At 34.0% G+C, this 23,315-nt stretch overlaps 1 protein-coding gene across 2 annotated transcripts; it reads right to left on the bottom strand.

The window, feature by feature from the left end:
• Positions 1-10,205: 10,205 nt before the first annotated feature.
• On the bottom strand, positions 10,206-15,675 carry LOC18432255 (BTB/POZ domain-containing protein At1g01640). 2 transcript variants are annotated; one of them, XM_006842366.4, is made up of 3 exons: positions 15,331-15,675; positions 12,222-12,395; positions 10,206-10,783 (listed from the first exon to the last, which is right to left on the bottom strand). In XM_006842366.4, the coding sequence occupies exons 1-3, from the start codon at positions 15,523-15,525 to the stop codon at positions 10,310-10,312; spliced, it is 843 nt and encodes a 280-aa protein (XP_006842429.1). In that variant the 5' UTR covers positions 15,526-15,675; the 3' UTR covers positions 10,206-10,309. The 2 variants fall into 2 exon arrangements, with proteins under 2 accessions (XP_006842429.1, XP_088731198.1); XM_088875072.1 differs by lacking the exon at positions 12,222-12,395.
• Between the last annotated feature and the right edge of the window lie 7,640 nt (positions 15,676-23,315).

The following is a 23,315-nucleotide window of genomic DNA, read 5'->3' as shown; positions in this document are numbered from 1 at the left end:
TTCTTGGGTCATCTGAAGTGAATCTGGGTAAATCATATTTTTGGTGATCACAATAAACGTATTCTTGGTGATATTTTTTTCATCAATTTTTCTCCTTTTGAGGTAATACTGTAACCCCTGTAAATTTCTTTTTTGATAGTTGAATACTTGTCGGCTTGCCCGTGAACGTAGCCCTACGGGGTGAACCACGTAAAATTGGTGTTGTGGTTTGTCTCTCTAATTTTCTCTTATGACTATGTTTTTCATCTCTAATTTATTTTCTTAAATTGTTGCACACGATCATTGAGCTTATTATTGGATTATCGATTTTACATATTTGGTATTGAGTGTGTGATATTCGTTGATCAATTAAATTGGGGTTTCGGGTATTTGGATCTTCAACAAGTGGTATCAAAGCATTAGGTTTTGTACAATATATTTTAGAAAATGGCGAGTAATTGGTTTGAGGTGGAGAAATTTGATGGACAACATGATTTTGAGATATGAAATATTCAATTTCATGATCTTTTGGTTCAACAAGGGTTATACAAAAGATTATTCGAAAAGGAAAAGAAATTGGAGTATATGACTAATGAGGATTGAGAGGAAATTGACCTTAAGGCTATGGCTACAATTCGATCGTGCTTAGCAAACAAGGTTTTATTCAATATAGTGGGAGAGAAGACGACAAAGGGCTTGTGGGAGAAATTGGAAAATGTTTATTAAAACAAATCTCTTACGAATTATATTCTATTAAAGAGAAAATTCTTTACTTTAAGGATGAAAGAGGGGCTCATTTGAACACTTTCAATAACACTTTTTGTGAAGTTGATAGTGTTGGTGAAAAAATGAAAGATAAGGACAAGGCGGTAAGTTTGTTATGTAATTTACCGAAATCTTATGATAATTTAGTGACAACATTAAGTTGTACTAAAGAGGGTTCACTTGATTTAAGTACGGTGACTAATACTTTGCTTGCCCATGAACTCTGAAAAAATGCATCTATTGGAGAATTGGAATCGGAAGTGCACTTTTCAATGGGTCGTTCAAGTGAGAGAGGTAATTCCTCTTGAAATTCTTCTAGATCCAAGTCGAAAGGTTGATCTAAATCTAAAGGCCGAGGAAACAAGTTTGTTTGTTGGGGATGTAGTGAAGTGAGACATGAAAAAAAATTGTACAAAAAGAAAATGACAAAGTTAGAAAAAGCAAGAGAAATCAATGAATCCAAAAATCAGGTAAATCAAGTGGAAGAATATACATGCGGTTTTATTGAAAAAGAGGTTTATGTCATGGGTAGCAATCCCGAATTTCATCAAAATTGGATTTTGGATAATGGTGCTACACATCATATGTGTCCACACAAGTCATAATTTAGTTCATATGAACCATGTGATGGTGGTTCCATGTTGATGGGAAACAAATCAAGTAGTAGAATAGTTGGGATTGACACAGTGAAATTAAGGAGGTATGATGGAAGTATCTGTACACTTGAGCATGTTCGACATATACCGGACTCAAAAAAAACTTTAATTTCTTTTTTTTTATTGGATTTCCATGGCTATAAATTTACCGGACAAGGGGGAATTCTCAAAGTATCTAAGAGTGCTCTTGTTGTGATCATAGGTAGAGTTGGGAACTTGTAAAAGCTATTGGGAAGCTCCATTGATGATGCGGCAAATTTAGTAGTGGAGAGTAGTGATCTTCCACTACGCTTATGGCATAGGAGGTTGAGCCACTTGAATGAAAATGGTGTGGAGATTTTAATAAAGAGGAAGCTGATTCCCACTATAAAATTTGGGGAATCCGAATTTTGTGAGCATTGTGTCTATGGGAAATAACATAGACAAATTTTCAAAGCCGGAAGCTATACAAGCAAGAAAATACTTGATTATGTTCACTCGGATTTATGGGGGCCCTCACCCATAATGTTATGTGGTGGTGCATTATATTGTATTTCTTTTATAGATGACTTCTCAAGGCAGGTATGGGTGTTCACTCTTCAATAAAATATTGATGGATTTTTTTCCTTTAAGCATTTTAAGGTCAAAGTTAAGAAGAGTATGGGGTGACACATCAAAACACTTCGCACCGACAATCGGAAGGAGTACAATTCCGATGAGTTTACAAAATTTTGTAAAGATGAAGGAATCAAGAGATATTTCACCATGGTTTACACTCCCCAACAAAATAGTGTTGCGAAAAGGATGAATCGCACATTGATGGAGCGAACAAGAAGCGTGTTGAGCAATGCCAGATTGGAACAAGAGCTATGGGTCAAAGCCGTGATGACGACTTGTTATCTCACCAATCGATCACCTTCGACAGCTTTGGGAGAGAAAACACCCCAAGAGGTATGGTTCGAAACTCCTTGTGATTATTTCGATTTAAAGATTTTTGGTTGTGATGCTTATATTTTAATTCCTAGTTAACAAAGAAATAAGATTGAACCAAAATTAAAGAAATGCATTTTTGTTGGATATAGCCAAAGGTGTGAAAGGATACCGGTTATGGGATCCAAGTGCTCGAAAGATAATTACAAGCCGAGATGTGCATTTTGATGAGTCATTTGTGTTGACAAAAGGTGTAGGAAACGATATTAAAGAAATGAAAGAATTTCATAATGACACCTAAGAAATTGATTTTCAACCTTATGTCCCATCATCTAGTGAATGTCATATGCCGAAAGAAGCACCCACAAGTATCAATGAAGAAGTCATTGATGAAGAAAAGCAAGTTGGTGAACCAAGTGATTCTTATGAAGAAGTTGCCTCATCTATGACAAGAATATCTCCAAGGGTAATTCATCCACCCGAGCGGTTTAAGGACTATGTGGATCCTGAAGTACTGTATGTTTTAATTGTTATGAATGAAGAACCGAACATTTACCAAGAAGCTATGGAAGAGGATGATTCTATATCTTGGAAAAAGATCAGGGAAGATGAAATGTTGACTCTTCTTAAGAACAAGACTTGGGATTTGGTAGAGTTACCAAAAACTAGAAAAGCAGCTGGTTCCAAGTAGGTGTTTAAAATAAAAAAAGTGATTGATGGAAGTTTGAAAAGGTAGAGGGCAAGGCTAGTTGCAAAGGGGTTTGCACAAAAGGAAGGTCGACTTTCTTGAAATATTTGCTCCGGTTGTCAAGTTAGACTTCATAAGGTTGGTGCTTGGGTTTATTGCATTGCCTGATTTGGAACTTGAATAAATGGATGTAAAACAACATTTTTATATGGTGAAGTTGAAGAAGAAGTGTACATGCAACATCCAGAAGGATTTCTTAAAAAAGGAAAAAAAATGTTAGTGTGCAAGTTAAAGAAATCTATATATGGACTCAAGCAAGCATCAAGACAATGGTACAAGACTTTTGACACGGTCATGATTAGTCTTGGATACCATATAAGTGATTATGATTATTGCGTTTATATAAAGGTTTTTTATAATGGTTCTTATTTAATCTTGATGATATGCTTTTGGCATGCAAAGATAAGATTAGGATTGATGAGCTTAAGGTATCCTTGAGCAAGAGTTTTGAAATAAAAGATCTCAGGCCGACAAAATAAATATTTGGAATTGAAATTCAAAGAGATACAGAGTAGGACTTTGTCACTTTTACAAAAGAGCTTTGTGGAAAAGATGCTTGATAAGTTTGGCACGAGCAAGGCAAAGCCGGTGAAGCCTCTATTAGCTTCTCATTTCAAGTTGTCTTCCAAGCAAAGTCCAAAGACCGTGGATGAAAAGGAGAATATGGCTAAAGTACTATATGCAAGTGTTGTGTGAAACTTTATGTTTGTCATGGTGTGTACTATACTAGATATAGCATATTCGGTTGGGGTCTTAAGTCGCTTTATGGCAAATCCTGAAAAAGCTCATTGGTAAAGTGCAAAATGGGTGATTCGTTATTTGAGAGGCACGAGTGATTATGCCATGACATTTAACAAAGGCTTGGGGCACATTCAAGGCTATGTTGATGCAAATTATGCCAGTGATCTTGATAGAGGAAGATCAACTGCCGGCTATGTTTTCAAGTTTGGAAATGGACCCGTAAGTTGAATGTCTAAGCTTCAATCAACGGTGGCATTGTCCACCACCGAGGTAGAATACATGGTGGCAATTGAAGCAAGCAAAGAAGCGGTTTAACTTCAAGGCCTTATGGGAGAATTGGGTATCAATTCTAAGCCCATGGAAATACTTTGTGTTAATATGAGTACCATTAATTTGGCTAAGAGTCTCGTTTATCACAAGACGACGAATCACATATTAGTTCGATTCCATTATGAGAAGTTGGAATCTAGCTTAACTTCTTTTGGCTTCATGAAGAAGCAAAAAGGGATTATCGGCAAGGTAAGTAGGTGATTTACTATCAAGGTGGAGATTGTTGAATGGTGATAGAAAAATCACATGTTAGATGATTTCGTCTTTTATCATTAGCTTTGAGGCTTTTTGGTCACTGTAATTAGGTGGCTTTTATAAAAGCCAAAACAAAGGGGTTTTTTTGTTACACAAGATTCTTCTTATTTTTTAACTCCTCTCTCTCTCTCTCTCTCTCTCTCTCTAGAAAAGGGGCTAGGGCTTCCTTGGGTTGTGTTGAGAAAGGGAAAGAGATGAACAAGAATTTTCTTGTCCTATTTTGGGAGAAATGATAGGAGCTTGTGTTGCTCATGTTATTGGGTCATCTGAAGTGAAGCGGGGTAAATCGTGTTTTTGGGTGATCATAAGGAAGCTATTCTTGGTGATGATTTTTTTCATCAATTTTTTTCCTTTTGAGGTAACACTGTTTTCCTTGTAAATTTCTCTTTTGATAGTGGAATACTTGCCGGCTTGCCCGTAGACGTAGTCCTACGGGGTGAATCACGTTAAATTGGTGTTGTGGTTTGTCTCTCTAATTTTCTCTCATGACTATGTTTTCCATCTTTAATTTATTTTCTTAAATTATTATACACGATCTTTGAACTTATTATTGGATTATCGATTTTACATATTTGGTATTGAGTGTGTGATATTCAATGGTCGATTAAATTGGGGTTTTGGGTATTCGGATCTTCAACATGGACCATGCCCAGTGAGCTATGTCCCACTCCCAAACCCCACCCATCATGGATAGTTCTCGGGCTGGTCCTATAGTGAAAAGACCCTAGCTCAACTGCCCCGGGTAGCATGGCCAATTTTTCTGCAGTACTTGCCTTAATTTTGATGTAATTCGAGTTTTTTTTTTTTTGGTTGAGTAATTCAGTGAGGGCAGTACCCATTTTTTGAAACAAAACAATCTAAAATTGTAAAACCGCAATTTCCTTAATCCAACAAGGTAAAAAACACAAATTTTTTATTTATTTATGTATTTTCCATATTAAAGTAATAACTATTAAAGCAAATAAAGATAATACACTGAAATCTAGCCGGGATGTCCCCTTGTTGGCCGAAATCTTGCCGGAATGTCACTATCTTGGCTGCAAAATCTCGTTGAAGGATTGCTTGAGGTATGACCGTTTGCAAGAGGGAGTATCGAATAAAGCAACCTTCTTTTACTCTCTTACCGAACTATTAAGTTGCCTAAAAAATTTATTACTAACGAATAATACAAAAGAGTGCAGCAGAAAACGTCTTTTCTGTCCCCCAGTTAGAGCTGGACCTAACAGTTCCCCCAAACTTCCATTTTTACTAATGAATAATGCAAAAAGTGGTGTCCTTTCCTTTTCCAATGAATAATGCAAAAAGCACCAGAGAATACGTCTGTTCTGCCACTTCACCAGTTTTTGGTTCAAATCGTTGTGGTGCTCCGTTTGCTCTTACATTAGCCATTACAGGGCGGACCCAGTCCAGCCCAGCCCAGCCCAGCTCTCCTCTCATGTTCTTTGCTTCTTCTTTTTTTTTTTTCTTTTTCATTTTTACTTTTTAAAGAAATTTAACCCGGCCCCACCCAAGGGTAAGGGTAACAACAAGCCTGGCCTTAGGCTCAGGTCCGGCTCTGGACTTGCTGGGGCTGGGTCATTCCGGGCTAGGGAAAACAAAAGAAGAAAACACAAAAGAAAAACAAGAAATAAAGAGTATTGGGTCGAGCCAGCTCTCCCCGCAGCCTGACTCTCAAGCCACAGTTCCTGACCCAGGCCCTACTGTTTTAGAGACGGGCAAACTGTTACTAGCCGTGCCCAACCCATTGCTAGCACTAGAGAGAGAGATGTGAATTTCTAACTTCTTGGGATAGAGAAAACCAAGAATTATTGCATGTGGCATATGTATTAACTATTGTCCTTATGATCAGTGACGCAGATTGGCCACCTAAAAAACTATGTCGAATTGGTGGATCGGCGATCTGGATTGGAGAATCGGCCGGATCAACAAGATCCAACGTTAAAAAAATTCAAAAAATTCCTATAATTTTTTTAAAATCTAGTTTTTTTGGTTTTCAAAGAAATTATAGTATTGCGTTATAGCCTTTAATTATTTTACTAAAAATACATAAATATTGAAAATTTGTCTCATATTTGAGAGTTTGTTATTTATTACATTTATTTTATGGTAAAAATAAGATTTAAAATACAACTTATTACAATAAAATGGATATCTATAACTCAAATTTTTATAGTGAAATAAACAAGAAAAAAAAAAATCCTACAATAGTTTTGGACCAATTGAGTTAATAGATAGAAACAAATCCTATGACCCCACAATGAGCTATCATGTTTTATTAAATCAAAATGACAATTAGGGAAAAAGCTATGAGCCTCCATTTCTGCTTTCTTACACCAAATGCTTTAGCTTCTTTTTTTTGCAATTTTTATTTTAACCAATTTATTCATTTTAAATGTCTCATGCAATAGTGTTATTCAACACCCAAAAAGTTTATTCGTTAATGGAATAGTGCTAAAATGTCCCAAACAAAATCATTTCGTGCCGTAGAGTGAAGCAATAGTGTTACTCGATGCCCCAAAAAAGCAATAGTGCTAAATGTCCCAAAATATTTTCGTTTCATGCAAATATGCTATAGTGCGCCTATTTAGCAAACTCATTCCATGCGATTGTTAAGAAACAAAAAGAAAAACACATTTTACATCAGGGTTTCAAAAAAGTATTAACACTTTGTGAAAAAGTAATCATATAGTAGAATGTGTAATTGGTAGCCACATTGAGTTGGGAGTTGGTGAGTTGTGCTCAATCAACATCGGGAAAAACTGTCAGATGACGTAAGTAAGTACATGGCTTCCCATGAAGTTCGGTGGGACTGCCACCGTTTTTTTTAAAATATATTTTAAAACTTGCAGTAGTTCAAAAACTTTTGTTTACAGTGCAAATTGGATAGATCTTAAGCAATCGGATAGATCTTCGGAGGAAGATCACTTAGATCCATACCACCAACTGATTTTTTTAAAAGTGTGATAGAGAGTGGGGAAAGTTCGAATTCTAATATGAGGTCAGATCTACTAAAAAAAATGAATAGATCTGCTAGCACAGATCCAAACATACGAAATATTGAATGAAATGCGAACGAAACCCTAGATCAAATAAAATAACTGAAAAAATAAAGAAAAAGAGAAAGAGAAATCCAAAAGTATGAAATATTGAATGAAATAAGAATAAAATACTAGATCTAATAAAATAACTGAAAAATAAAAGAAACAATGATGAGAAATCCAAAAGCATGAAATATTGAATCAAATAAGAATAAAATCCTAGATCTAAGAAAATAACTGAAAAATAAAGGAAAATATGATGAGAAAAATACTTGGCAGGGCCAGTTGGCCCGGCAAATTCGAGGCTCCAAGGCATCGCCTGTATCAGGACCGTGGCGGCTATGTTTACATTGGGGATCATCTTTCTCTCTTTAATATTGACCAAGCCTTGGTTTGGTTGAATGGTTATCTTGGACCTGGTCTAAGCTTAAGGTTGCAAGTTTAATGGCTAGGGTTTGGCTAGAACATGTCTAGATCTAGGATCTCTCATGGTTTTCTCTCTAGTCTCTCCAAGGCTCATGTTTTACAAGTCTAGGATTTCCAGCTCTCTCTTAGCTTAAGATGGTCTAACCCTAAAAGAGCCATGAAAATGTATTTTTATATACTGAAATGGCGATCATGAACTACGATGGTCTATGGTTCAGGGTTATATAAGATTAAGAAAAACATGAAATTTATCAATTTTTAAAAATGGGGTGTCTACAACCTCTAACAACATGTGGCAGCCTACTGTCAAATGGTTCTGGTCTCACATAATTGACCGACATTGAAAGGACTAGCCATTTCTCTCAGAAAGCCGACTGGTTCAAGAGGAGAGTCGGCCGCTTCCCAATATATGTGGGAACCCCATCGGGTATAATGATTTCATATCCAGATCGGATGATTCCGATCCAAATCGGTGATTTTTAAAACCTCGATATCCTTGTATACCTCTCTCTTGTTATACTAATGTTTTTAAACTTGGCTCGGCTTTAGATCCAGTTTTGGCCCAAGAAGCCTAAAACATATTAACAAAATTTTTAAAAATACTCAAACTAAGATAAAAACTTTAAAAAATGGAACAAAACTAAAAGTTTCATAAGGAATCGAAATCAGCAAAAAAAGTATAAAAATAATAGGTTTAGAAAAATTGATCTGCATTAAAACCATTTTAGAAAAATAAAATGAAGATATACAAAAATGGGGGCATTTGACCCAAAAACTAACCTTGTAAAAATTGATCCAACGAATTTATTTTTATATTTGTAATATACTTGAGTTGACCACAAGTAGTTGGCTTGGCCACGGGCAAGTCCTAGTGAAGTTTGAATATTGAGAGTCTTCCTTTCAAAAAGTTGGAATATTGAGAGTCTTCCTTTCATTTTATAAATAAAAAATTCTAGGGAAATTTTTATATAAGATTGACACCAAATAGTAACTCCGCAATCCCTTTGAGAAATACACAGGTTTGTTACGGGCCGGCCTTCAGGTCTCATTTTTGGCCTGAAGTATTTTTGGGCCACAACCGGGCCAGCAGACCTGGCCAGAAAGTATTTAAGTATATATGTTGTATTAAAAATAAAAAATTTCCCTTATTACATTTAAGGCCCAATCTGTTTTTTTTTTTTTTTTTTGAGCTCGAGCCTCACTACCATGAATTCGGGTTGGGTCGAGGCCTACCAAAACATTGTTTCAAGCCAAGCTCGTGCTTGGGCCAGGGTTAGCCCGGTTTGAACAACTAATTTCAATTAGAACACGGTCTGAGCAACCTTAGATACACTAAGCCCGAGTTGGAGTGAAGTGACGTAGGAAGTCGGGATTCCCAATTTAGCAAACAAAATATTTGACTTTTAGAAATTACGTACAGAATGGAAAAAAGATGGGATATTATCACCTGGTCCAAATTTTGGTCATTATTTAATTGATATATCAATTTTTTCAACTTTTTTATTACTAATTTGCTCTCAATTTGAAACTAAAACATTTATATTGCCAAATCATGAAAAAATTGATATATTTGATCAATTTCAATATTCAATTTTGAAACTGCCGATAGCACAAGACAGTTGTTTATTTTGGTGGTTGAACACTTGGTATCAAAATTGTCTAATACTTAGTTTTTTGTTTTATATTTTAGACGGTACAAAACTTAACACGTTCTTACTGCACAAACACATCAATTTTTGTATATTAAGTTGTCTGAAAATTAGACTTTCAAATAGCCTAAATGCATGTTCCAAGCGGCTAGAAAGTGTTTCAGGCAGTTGGAAAAGTTTTGCTTGCAGTTAGAGGGTAAAATGAGAAAAGAAGAACTCATAAAAAAAGGGGACTACGATGTAATATGGCCTAAAAGTTAAACCATGCCGTAATACCATCTTTTTCAATAGCCATACATGAATTTCTGATTACTATTTTTTTTCCCTGTGATGCTAGTTGGATTTTGGGACTCGATGCATTTTTCATACAACGGGCTTCAAAATTTTAAAAAGGAATAACCATGTTGCAGAGGACTTGGGGCACTAGCATGTTTAAATTTTTTAAAAATAGTCTTGCATAGTGGACTTCCCAAACTGTGCCCTAGGCAATTTCCATTTGGCATTATTTGAAGCTGTTGATCATCTTAACCAATGGGGTGGTAACAAATTTGAGGCATCAGACTTCCTTAGATTAGAAAAAAATAAAAAAAGAAATAAAAAGTGGTTTGATATTTACAACATCGAATCGGTGACAATTGGACTAAAAAAACCACAGGAAAAAAGGCCTTGGGCTTGGAAAATTTAGACTACAGAGTAATTCCACAAATTATTTATGAGCCTTAAGCAAATTTTCCTAAGAATTACCCAATAAAAAGAGTTAGAAGAATATTAGTCAAAGAATCACGTACATTCACAGCTATTGAAGAACTAGCATCAACAAGAATTCAAGCTTGAAATATTGGCTTTTGCCTTAAGGGCTTTGTACAGGGCCCTAGTAACCTCCACAGAAAGGCGTGTATTTGCTAAAGCAAACTCATCGTATCTCTCAGAGAAGAGTATTTCTTCATGATGTTTCAGGATAGTGTTCAAGGCAGTCTCCTTAAGGGGTTCATTAGAGCATGTCTCAGACAACTCAAGAATATTAAGGGCATTCGTTGAGTTGAGGGTCCGAAGTATCTGAAGCTCGCATTGTCTTTGAAGAAAGGGAATGTTGTATTTGTCAGCTGCAACTAAGAGTATTTCCGCGTGTTTTTGAATCTTCTCTTCAGGGAAGCTCCCATTGTACAGGAACTGTAACAAAGAGTGGAGTTGTTGGTGGTTCAGATCTGGAAGAGTGATGGTCTCTGTTGGTGGTGCTTTACATTCATCGATTTCTAGCATGGTTCGAAATATTGGAGATCTTGATGCCTACAGAACAAAAACAAAAAGCAGAAAAGAAGAAAAGAAAATACTTATTATTTCCCTCTAAAATGTGTACCTATGATATTATGTGCTGCTTCTTGATTAATTTATTTTCTTTTGCATTTATGAGATCATTATTTAGAGCTCTCCAAAAGCAAGACCAATTCAATATTACATATAAAAATATTTTAAGGAAGTTATATTTATCTCAATAAGATTGTACAATTATTTCCAATCTATTGAAGGTTCTATATCAAGTTCCATAACTTCTTGTCATGAATATGAAACTTGGATAAATCTGGTGTTAATTAGAGAAGAAGAAAACAACAACGAGAGTATGACTCACCCACGTCCTCTACAAGGCTAAAAAGCCCTAGAAAAAAGTTAAAAAAATAATAAAAAAATGAAAACCAACAGAGGATGCAAAAGTAAAACACAACAACCTTAAAACAGTCCAAATAAAACCAAGAACAACATTAAAAAGTCCAAATAAACTTTAAAAAGTATAGGAAAATAGATTTAAAAAATCGATTTATAGCTGGGAGGATATTTAAAAAATCCAAAAAAATATAAAAATAAAAGTTGTGGCAAATAAAATGTGCACCAATATTTGGCAAAAGCATCCAAATCATATACAAAAAATTTATACAACATTCCCATTTTTTTTTTCCAACTTTTTTGATTTTTTTTAATTTTCTTTATGTGCCCTGAGTCGTAGATTTTCACTTGTTTAGACCTATTGGACTGGAGCGAGTCCAGTAGCACTGATATAGCTATTATAAAAATTTATTTTCTTTAAAAGCTCTATAAATTCCCAATTTACATTCCTGTACAATGCAAAGAGCATTAGATCTTAAGGAGTACCTGCACAGGAATTTGTGTGAAAGATAAAGGACACAGTTTTGGCGAGTCAGTTGACTCCCCAAAACATGTGCATCAGACATCCATCTTAGAAAACATGTGCATCTCCTCGTGCATCAGACATCCATCTTAGAAATGGACGTCAAAAGAAAAGGGCTTCCATCAAAATGATGGGTAAAAATTAACAAGTATTAAAAAAACTGCATTTTTTATATGAAGAAATTCTAAATGCATAATCATCGTTATAGTTCAAATTAATAAAAATGAAAAGAAAGGTATGTTGTGATCCATATGGACATACTAACACGGTCATCAGAGAGGGCCTTTACCGTCCAATCAATGGGTTGAGCAGTGATCATCGGAGAATGAGTTGCAATTGGAATAATAACTCTTTCAGGGACTCACTCTCTCACCATCAGTGGAGTGAGAGTGACCCAAAATTTAAAAAAACGAATATTTGAATGAATAAGAATAAGAATATATAAGTGGGGAAATCACCATTATAATTTACTAATTGATGAATTTATCAGTGGAATATATAACTAAGAAACTGCTTAAGTAATGAAAATTGAACTAAAATTACCAAAATTGCTTTGTGTGCAGGAATTGCAGGTCCATCAGCTGGCTTGATCAAGATATCAGTGTGAATTGCATTTTCAAAAACAAATTTAAAGTCCTCTAGAAACCCAACTCTTGCATGTAAACTATCGACCACATCTTTTAGTTCCTTCATTCGATTGAAGGCATGAGAAAGCCCCTGTATAAATGACCAAAGCACAGGGTAATAAGATCAGAGATCATCAAAATAAAACTGCTGTTCAACCACATTCTTCTCAACAAGGATAGGGCTGGCAACGGGCTTGGCCTGGGGGCGCTAGCCTGAGGTCTGGCCCAGGCCTGCCCCGTCCTAGATGGGGGACCTATGCCCAGCCCTGACACTATCATGGCCGGCTGGGTAAAATTCAAAAAACAAATATACAATAATAGATAGAGAAATAGGACCTGGCCTAATTGAACCCGGCTGATGCTGTCTTGACTCTAGCTAGGCCCGGCCCAAGCGTTAGGCCACAACACTCAGGGGTGATTCGGCCTTTAGGCTACATTTGGTGGGCCAGGCCCTAGTTTTTTTAAGGCTAAACCAACCGGGAAGGGGTGGACGAGGCAACCCGGCCCATCGCCACCCTTATACAAGGAAAACAATGGCCATATTAAAGTATCATGTTTTGTTTATGAAGCATATCATGAAAAATCCAACCTTTCATATAGAGTGCAACTTCTACTTTTCTTGAATATTTGAGAATATTATAATCCGGATAAATTTAGGAAAACTTTAATAAAATGGTTCAAACCTTGTCACAAATCCATGAGGTGGCTAGTATTTTAAAACAGTTTGAATTAGGCGCCTCAACTATTGTTTAGAAAATGCCCAAACTTCTTATTTTAATAGTTTAGAACCTCAATTAAGATATGATATTTTGTAAACGTTGTCACTTATGATACTTGAGCCAAATAATATAAGGGAAAAGTTTATATAAGGATGCTACCTTATAATGTAGAACTATGTATGCCCTTCAAAAATCTATCGGAAAAGGTGGTTTTAATATTGAAAAACCCTTTGATTGATCATCTCGACATCAAGATGTATGACTATGAAAAATAAAAAGATTTTAAGTCTCAGAAATAGTGCAGTTTCAACATATTATCTACACCGTCCATTTTCAAGATTTTCATATGTTTATATATCTACTTGATTTTAATCATTTTTGAAGTTTAAAATTTTATAAATAGATATAAAAATAGATTTTGAGATAATCCTAAGAACATTTTACATCAAAATTATATACCATGATAAAATTTGAAGGTGCACCTTACCTCTACACCTACGGATGTGTCCGTATGCAAACTGCACCCATAATATAAATGCCCAGTTCTGAATTCATAACGTGGGACATATTCTTTTAATTAAAAATGTATGTTTTAAATTTGGAAACCAAAAAATTTAATATTTTTCTTTTGCTAGAGCAATTGACGTAGAACGCATTTACCAAAATGCATCCAACTAGTTCTAGGATAGAAACCCTAGACAAGGTTTCTTAATAAAAGAATATGTTAAACTTGGAAACAAGGGGCTTAAAGGACTTTTGTGGTTCATATTACCAAAATTCTCACGCGCTTGAGACTTATAAACTTGGAATAATTGTAAATTTGGGCAGTTTTGACAAAATTCTAGAAGAGGCATCTAAATGAAAGAAGTTTTAAAACTGACTATATTGGGAAATTTATTTATTTAACTACCTGATTAATTTTTAGAGACAATTGATCATTTTTAATGTTGTTTTATCTAAAATTTATCATAACACGTCCTAGTTTGGTGGATATTTGTAATGAACCCAAGTTTTTTTGGTAAGTGAACGTAATTCATCTAGTTTTACTAGGCGTGCTAATGGTCGAGGTCGGCGTGCGGGCTTTCAGGCTGGGCCTAGATCAAGCGCTGTAGACCCGTGTGTGTTTAGGCCGAACGCTGGCCTGAAATTTTCACAATCTTTCAAAATGGAGATTTTCTTAGATTTATAATAGGCCCGGTCCACCCTAGCCGCATTTTTGGGTTTCGGTCCTAGTAGGCAAGACTTTGGGCCAGGCCATAGAATTTAATTGTCAGGCCCAGGCTGGGCCTGCCTTACATGATTTCGGGCCAGTCAGAAAATGGTTAGGCCCATCCCGATAACAGCCCTAAGTTTGGCAATGAGTGCACGTCGCCCTCCAACAAATTTTATGACAAATAGACAATAGGCACTACTCACCTAAGCCCTAGAAGAGTTGGGCTCAAACAATCATTCCCGTTCTGACTAATGATTTTAATAGTTAGAAAAATGTCCAATGATATCTTGAGGACAATGTGGTCATCATTAATCTTGATCGTTGGATGTAAAATTAGATGGTTGTATTTATTTCATTGACCAAGCTCAAATTTCAAAAGAAATTTTTTGAAATTTGTAACACACATAAGCTATCAGATTTTACATTTGATACCAGACAGGTCTAAAATTCTTTTTTTTTGTATTCATTGGGCTCTCGATACCGTGGGGAAAGCATATAGGGTTGCCCAATGTACAAAACTTTGGACACACTGTTATAGTCAGTGTCCGATATTTCAACTATCAAACAGTCTATTATATTTTTTTTGTAAATATTGTAACACAGTTCGAGAATAATAGACGGAGAACAATTGGTCCGAGGTTCAAAAGCTTGGACTGCTATAATTTTTTAAGTAACAGAAGGTGGTCCAAGGAACAAAACAGACCACCTGTATCACTGTTTGAGGATTGAAATATGGGACAACCTAGGCTCTGAACAAAATGGTCTTTTCAAGGATTGAAATATTGGACGGGCCTTCAACAGAAAAAAAGAAAAAAAAAAAAAGAAAAGAAAAAAACGAAATAAATTTTTATGTCCGATATTCTAAAATTGAAAATTTGGAGAAAATTTAAAAAAAAAACCGAAAAAAAGAACCGATCCGATGTTGTGAACCTCGGACCGGTATCCTTATGCAAATTTCCTCACTTTTATGCATGGTACAAACTTTGTTAGTTCGAAATTCCTGCCTGCCCTTTCGAATCCTTGACCTCACCACCCACGATCCCGGTGTATTACCAAATGGCCCAAATTGAAATCTCTCTCTTTCATGTACCTACCTGGAAAGCCATGATCCTTGATGTGTTACTTCTTGATTTTGCTGCCTCATCATCAAGTGGTTGATTTTGTGGGGTGGTATCAAGCTTTTGGAGGAAATTCAAGATGCACCATGCTCCATCAAAGCAGTTCTTGCAAAGGGTGTTCCTTGGGGGCCTAAAATTGCCTGCCAATGGACTGCACACACAACAATCCATCCTTCCTTTCCCTCTCCAATGCTGCAAATCCTTACAAACACTTTCGATATATCATCAGTGAGAGAGAGCCAAATGCTGCAAATCCTTACAAACACTTTCAATATATCATCAATGAGAGAGAGAGGCAGAGAGAGGGAGATTCTTATAGCCAAGCAGAAAACTTTTGCTAATAAGTGTATATATATATATATATAACATTCAAAAGAAAAGAAAAAAAAGAAGTGATATATATTAGTGGTTGGGAAACCTTCTAGTATAGAAAACTAAAAATGATTGAAGAGGACTTTCTATTTTCTATTTTGGCCACATTTGGAAAGAAAAAGAGCGCGTCTTGGCCATGTAATAAATAAATGTATGACGTAGATTGATGTGTTTTAAAGAATAATATATGCTTTGCTTAGATGGTGACCTTTAAACGGCAATGAGTTAAGTTAGGCATGTCCCATGTCCCAACCACTTGTTCCCCTAAAAACAAGTCCTCTCTCTCTCTTAGTTGGCGTATTCCTCTCTCTCTCTCTCACTTATGTTTATTAAAGTATTAAATTTTATTGTTTTGGATGGTGGCTTGGTTTTGTTGTTAATTTGATATATTGGGACCATGGGACTTGTTATTTTTCCTAACAAATTTTGGTGCCAAACTTTAGGGCCTACAAAGTTTGGTTGGCTGAACCAACTCATTTTTTCTATAGAATGAGCTGATTAGGTCTACCTTATGATTTCTAAATTTTCATAAAGATATCTTTTGGGGAAAGGGGCGGTGGGTGCATTTTCAATGAAGTTCTTTCAAATTTCAGCAGAACCACTTATGGATAGATAAGGATAGATGAAAATTCGGTATATGTCAAAGGGAGTCCAAAGCTTGCCCTTGTTGCTCAACATAATGAGCTTTTGTATGTGTACGGACATGGCAAATCGAAATTCATTATTCATGATAATTAAAGGTTAGGGTTACATAAGATATATTTTTCTTTAAAGAAATGCAAAACCTTTGTCGTTTTTCTTTTTAAACGTACACCCTCGAACGAACAACACCGTTGATCAAACACATATTTTTAAACGTACTCCCTCGAACGAACAACACCCTCGAATGAACAACACCGTTGATCAATCACGTCTTTCCCACTACAATGCTACTATTGAAAAGAGAGCCTTAAGTGCATTCAAATACTCTCGTTTTAAAAGTAGATATTGAACCAACTCAAAATCATATTGGACTACCACCTCTCTTTCTCTTAGTCAAAAGTTCTCTCTAGAAGAGATCCTTCTTCTCTTTCTTTGAATCCGTACTTCTCCCATTGGAGTCACCTATTCCCATAACTCATAGATGAGTATTATTTGTGTCCATGGTCATCAAATGTAAGATGATGATGGTTCCTTGTTGGCTCCTAAAGAAAACCCATTCTTGTTTTATCAAAAGACTTTAATACCCTGAATTTTTTAGGAAAATATAGAAATGTCGATTTTGGTTATCACCAAACTTAACAATATTTATCATGCTATTATCAAACCTAACAATATTATGTTGTGCACAGAATCTCCAAACCTGATGGATTGATTTTTGGCAAATAAAGTATGAGAAATAAAAGAATAGACAAAAACAACAAAAATGAAGCAGGAAATAAATAACAGAAAAAGAACACTAGGATTTCTGTGGTTTGACTACATCTACGGACGAAGACGATCGATATTTTTTACTAAATCAAAAAAACAATTTACTTGAGACAACCAGAGACTCAATCTCCTACAAAGCTTTATTCTCTATAATTTTCTTTCTCTGCAAAAACCCCCAAAAGTTTCCAACCCATTATAAAGAGAAAATAGACTCATAAAAAAGGCTTCGCCCATTCTATTCCTTCTTTTACGGATTCTATTCTGTCTTTTATGGGAAACTAATATTTATCTCTTTAAATATAGGTCATCAATTTCATCCTAATCCAAATAGATAAAGAATATCTAATTGGTTAATAGCAATCACACGTAATAATATGAGATTTCTTTATGTGAGTGATTTTGGATAGCCCCAAATCTAATAATCTTTACCTTGATATAAAACTCACCTGCTCACCATGCCAACACCTATTGGATAGCTTCATAAATTTTGTATCTTTTGCCGAATAATTTTTTTCATCATTCTTGTTGAAAAAATAGTGTTTGGTATCAAATTTTTCTACCTCGAATCTTGCATTCAAAGCTTTCACAGTCATACAAAAAACCCTAAACCAGGACTTTGATACCACTTGTTGTGCACGTCCAACAAATACATTTGGCGAAGCCAAGCAAGGACGAAGCATATTGATGCCAGATACCATTTTATATGTGAGATTATATATGATATCATATTATATAAGATTGACACTAAGAAAATTGAAGCAGATATGTTGACAAAGGGGGTTCTAGAAGTTCAAGCTATGCTTGACTTGACTAATGCGTTGCCAATGTAGTGTAGAGAAAATGGTCGATGGAAATCTCTTTTGGAATTCAAATTAAGGTAGATATTTGTTAATATTTATCTTGAATTCTTGAATCCCTAATTTTAAGAGATTAGTTTCCTTTAAGTTAAGTTTCCTAACGTTATTCGAAAAGATAGAGCCCCACGTACCACCTCTTTGGGGTTTGTTTTTTTTATATATTGGGTTATTTTAAAGAAAGAAATAGATCAAAAAAAAATAGAGGGACATATTTTGGGGTTTTTGGAGAGAAATCAAATTGTAGAGAAGAAGGCTTTGTGAGAGACCGAGTCTCTATTTGTTTCAAGTAAATATCCTTGTAATTTTATTTATTTGATTTAATGAAAAACATAAATTATTTGATTTAGTGAAGAACAACGATCATCTTCGTCTGTGGATGTAGTTACATCTGTGACGAACCGCATATATCCTGGAATTTTTTTTCTGTTATTTATTTCCTGCTTTAGTTTTGTTACTTGTTTTTATCGATTCTTTTATTTTTTATACTTTATTTGTCAAAAATTAACCCAGCGGGTTTAGAGCTTTCCGGCACAACATATTCAACACGTTAGCAAAATTGATATGATATTTTCAATCTCCACTAACTCATATGAACATATGTGTTCAATCTCCACTAGCAAATGACATAATATATACATATATATATATATATATATATATATATATATATATATATATATATATATATATCCCACTTGCTCATATGAACATATGTGTTCATATGTTTGCAACCCATATTGAATTTGGGCCGATATGACGGTCACAAACTCATTTCGTATTTGAAATTTAATGTATTTTCTACAAATCCTAATAATTTAAAATTTTAGATGTGTATTTTTTTTAAAAAAAGAATCTAATAAAAATATCAAAAAATAATTTACAAGAAATAAATTAACCAAAATACCTTTAAAAAGTTTCGGGGGTATTTTGATCAATTTAGTTTTTACAATTTTTTTAAAAAATATTTTTGTTAGGTGTGCCTTGATGAGAAGAATACACGCCTAAAATTTTAAATTATTTGAATCTGTAGAAAAAAAATTAAAATTAAAATACGAAATGAGATCGTGACTGTCAAATCGGCCCATATTCAATCTGGGCCGTAGAGTTCTTATATTCATATGAACTAGTGGGCTAATCTCAATATTTTCCATATATATATATATATATATATATATTATATTTATATTTATTTATTTCTTCATTCTTACAAAATAAAACCTAACATTTTGTCGACATATTTCTGCACCTCAAACCTCTAGTCCTAACTATGTCATGTGTTTTTGGCTACCAAAAATTCAAATTTTAACAATTGGGTCTCAAAATGTAGGCAGTGTGATAGGCATCCACCTCAAACCTTCTAGTCCTAACTATGTCATGTGTGTTTGGCTACCAAAAATTCAAAATTTAACAATTGGGTCTCAAAATGTAGGCAGTGTGATAGGCATGCATTTTGTCCTCTAATGAAAGCTAACAAAGGGAGCACCTTTTTCAATTTAGATTTCAGAATTTAGCCATAATTTTGTAAATACTTGTTAGAAGACTAATTGAGCGCACATTATTTAAGGGGTGGGTTTCTATGAGGTTGCAACCTTAAATAATCCAATTAAAACGTTCAATTAAAACGTGCCTCTAAATTGTATTGTAAGATGTAATTTTGGTGTAAACAATTCTTAGGATTATCTGAAAATTTAGTTTTATATCTAATTATAAAATTTTAAACTAAAAGAAAGGTTAAAATTAATTAGATTTATAAACTTACGAAAATCTTTAAAATAAACTATCTAAATAATATGTTGTAAGATGTACTATTTATGGGACTCAAAATATATATATATTTTTCATATTCATTCATCTTGACATCGAGATGATCAATTAGAGGGGTTTTCAACATTAAAACAACATTTTCCGATAACTTTTTGAGATGTATCTTTACTTCTACGTTGCAACCTTATATAAACTTTTTCTTTATTTAAAATCTCCATATCACCCATTTGTGAGTTGTAACACGCTGTATTTTGCTGGAACTTGGAACATACATGGGCCAATACCTATCCTACTGCCCAACAAGGGGGGACTTTTTGGCTTATGAAGCTTTGTCGTTGTACAGTACTATACGAGACAATGATCAGGAAACTTTGTCACTTATGCTGAATATGAGTAATTGCTATTCGAAGTTATTTGATCCGAATGGATGACTATGATAGCTTTAGTAATAATGTAACAAGTTATTTGTGATTATTTTATTTTTAATTTTTATTTTATAAATCATTTTCTTATGAAATTATGGATCGGCCTATTTCTCATAGAGGAGCACCAAATAAAAATAAAAAAATAAATTTTCTTGTAAAACGTTGACCAAAATACTCCTACAATAAGGTATTTTAGTTATTTTATTTTATCAAAGATATTTTAGTTATAGAAAATTGTTTCACGCAAGCTGGACCGCATTTCTACATATGCGGTCAAGAAATTGTAAAACATCCATCTTAAAGATGGATGCAAGTAGGTGTTCCATCTAAAAACAATGAAAACTAATGGTCCAAATATTTTCTTAGAAGAATTATTATTTTTTATTTTAAAATTTATTTATCTTTTCATATTTATGATCCCATTTTAGAAATGTCCTTAAAAATTAAGTTTTAAAATCCATATAAAAAATAGATTTATTAAGAAGCCCGCATTTCTAAATATACGGTCTTGGCCGCATTGAAACCCCTTTAGTTATTCTTGAGAGCACACCTCAAATTTCATGTAAAGATTTAGTCCATTCTGATTGAAGACCAGAACTAGCCGTAAAATACATTTTATGTGGGTGATACCATAGTTAGAAAATCGGTGTTTAAAATACGTCTTTTTAATAAAAATCGGTGTTTTTATGGAAAACGTTTAAAATGGTGCTTTTTTTAAAAGTTTGACATAAAAACATGTTTTTTCAGAAAAACATTTAAAACTCGATTTTAAGAAAATCGAATTAAACTGGACCAAAAAAATCGTGTCCTTTTTTTTACCTGTTAATTTTTTTTTTTAAAGATAAAAAACTTTTTTCCTAATTTGTATACTGTTATTTTCATACTTTATAAAAAAAAATATTATTTCAAAAAAAAAATCCAAAATAGATGTAGATTTATGTGATTATTATGGAAATACCGTTTATGGCATAAAACCATCCAGATTATCATAAATTAGGACTCAACCATCCAGATTATTATAAATTACGGCTCAAACCATCCATATTATCACAAATTATAATCAAAGTAGAATAAACAAGCATGAAAACAATTGAATAAAAAATTTCCAAATTTTGGTTTGACAAAATTCCACCAAAAATTCAATCTGAATTAGGGTTCAATGAGCCTCCAAAATTTCAGATTACAAAATCAATGCAAAATCTTAAAAAAAAAAAAAAAAAAAAAAAAAAAAAAGCTTAAAACAAAAAAAACCAAATTAGGGGTTTTTTCATATCCCTAAACCTGTACATGCTGCTGCTTCCTATGTGCATTATGCTTCTCTCTCTCACTCAATCCCCAAACAGTTTTTTTCATTTTCTCAAACCCATAGTTCTTCTGTGTGTGCTCCGCCCTCTTTGCATGCTGCTTCTCTCTCTGTATGTGCTGCTTCTCTGGTTCTCCCTCCCTGCGTGCTGCTCCACTTAGGGTTTTATTCTTCTTCCTCTCTGTCTAGAACTCCAGATGCTTCTTGCTGCTGTTTGAACTTTGAAGTAATAGGTCGTCAACTCACCATACCGTAGTTATCATATCTCTGGTTGCTTCCAACTCACCATACCGTAGTTATAATATGGCATATCCATATAGTGTATTTACCATGGTGTATCTATATAGTGTATTTATCGTGTATTCATATGGTGTATTTTTTTTTGGTACCTACTAAATAAGTGTATTTCAAAATTTATAATATTTTTAAACTTAATCGATTTTTTGACTCCGATTTGTTGAGCCTTGTCCAATATATTTCCAATAAATATTTTTGTCGAACCGCATTTTTTACTCAATTTTTTCATCCGACTTTTTTAGATAATAACGATTTATTTCTAATTTTAACGTGAGCCGAATTATTGATAATCTCCGACTTGCGTGGTACCTCTGGCTAAGGTTTCTTATACCAATCAGTGTTCCCCATGATAAATATGAGAGTTAGGGCCTCAAACTTTCAAACTTGACAAAGTTCATGGGCTAGTGTTAAGTTTATGCAAATTTTATTATATAAAGTCTTTAATACAAAATGCTTTTTTTTATAGACACGTCTTGCCCTATCGGAAGTTTTGTGTGAAGGATAAAAAACGGTCGTCCGAGGCCATAATGTTGATAATGAGAGCAAGTGTGCCTGGCCAAGTAACTTGGCTCAGACTCGGCCAAATAACTCGGCGTAGCTTAATGAGTGGGGCCAAGTTTTTTCGAGTTATGTGTCAACTCGGGAATATTAAAAAATAATAAAAAATATGGGATTGATTTATAATTTTTTGTGTATTATTTATATGTTTGGCAAAGATTTGTGAGTGTGTTTTTTCATAAATCCCTATTTTATATTATTCTCTCAATTATAAATTTGTTTTGTTTTTAACTCCTTTAGATTTGTTAAGTTTTTTTTTTTTTTTTTGCTCAATATTTTTTTTTTTAATTTATTAAAGATTTTTCAGCCATTTGCACGCTTAGGCTGATTCTTTAAGATTTGGCTCAGTAACTCATCTCGACCAGGGGGAGCTCCCTAGCCGAGTCGATTTTCTATAGAGTGACAAGTGCTCCACTCTCCAACCTTAATTATTTCACAAACAAAATAGCGCGAGATGTTTCTTTTCCAAATAATGTAGCCATAGTGCTTAAAAGTATGGCCGATAAAAAGGAATACAAGATAGGAAAATATGCTGTTTATTTGTGCTCACACCATTAAAAATTTTGGCCTCTAAAACGGATGCAAGATAGAAAATCTTGTTGTATATTTGTGTGCGCTTCTTGTCCCTGTGTCGCCCTTCAGTCTCTGTATTGGGAATCTTTGTATTGGGAAGTTGATCAAAATGCACTTAAAAAGTTAGATTATTTAGCATTTTATATATTTTAATTTTAATTTTAAAAGTCATCAAAATATACATGATCATGACTTCGAATAGCTTACAATAAATAAAATGCTAGATAAATAGTAAATTAGGTACATTTTGATAAATTTTATTTCTTTATTTCCTAGTAATATACATGTGCTTTTTAACTTCCTCAAATACTTGCTTTCTCATTCTTAATTGTGATGATGCCATAGATGTAAGGACTTATCCTATATATATATATATATATATATATATATATGTTAGCCTTG

The sequence above is a fragment of the Amborella trichopoda genome, chromosome 8 (genome assembly GCF_054954075.1).
Source record: "Amborella trichopoda isolate Santa Cruz 75 chromosome 8, AtrichopodaSantaCruz75HAP2 v2.0, whole genome shotgun sequence".
In the NCBI taxonomy this organism is placed as follows: Eukaryota; Viridiplantae; Streptophyta; class Magnoliopsida; order Amborellales; family Amborellaceae; genus Amborella; species Amborella trichopoda.
The sequence above is the reverse complement of the archived record's forward strand: the minus strand, read 5'-3'. Positions and strand labels throughout refer to the sequence as shown.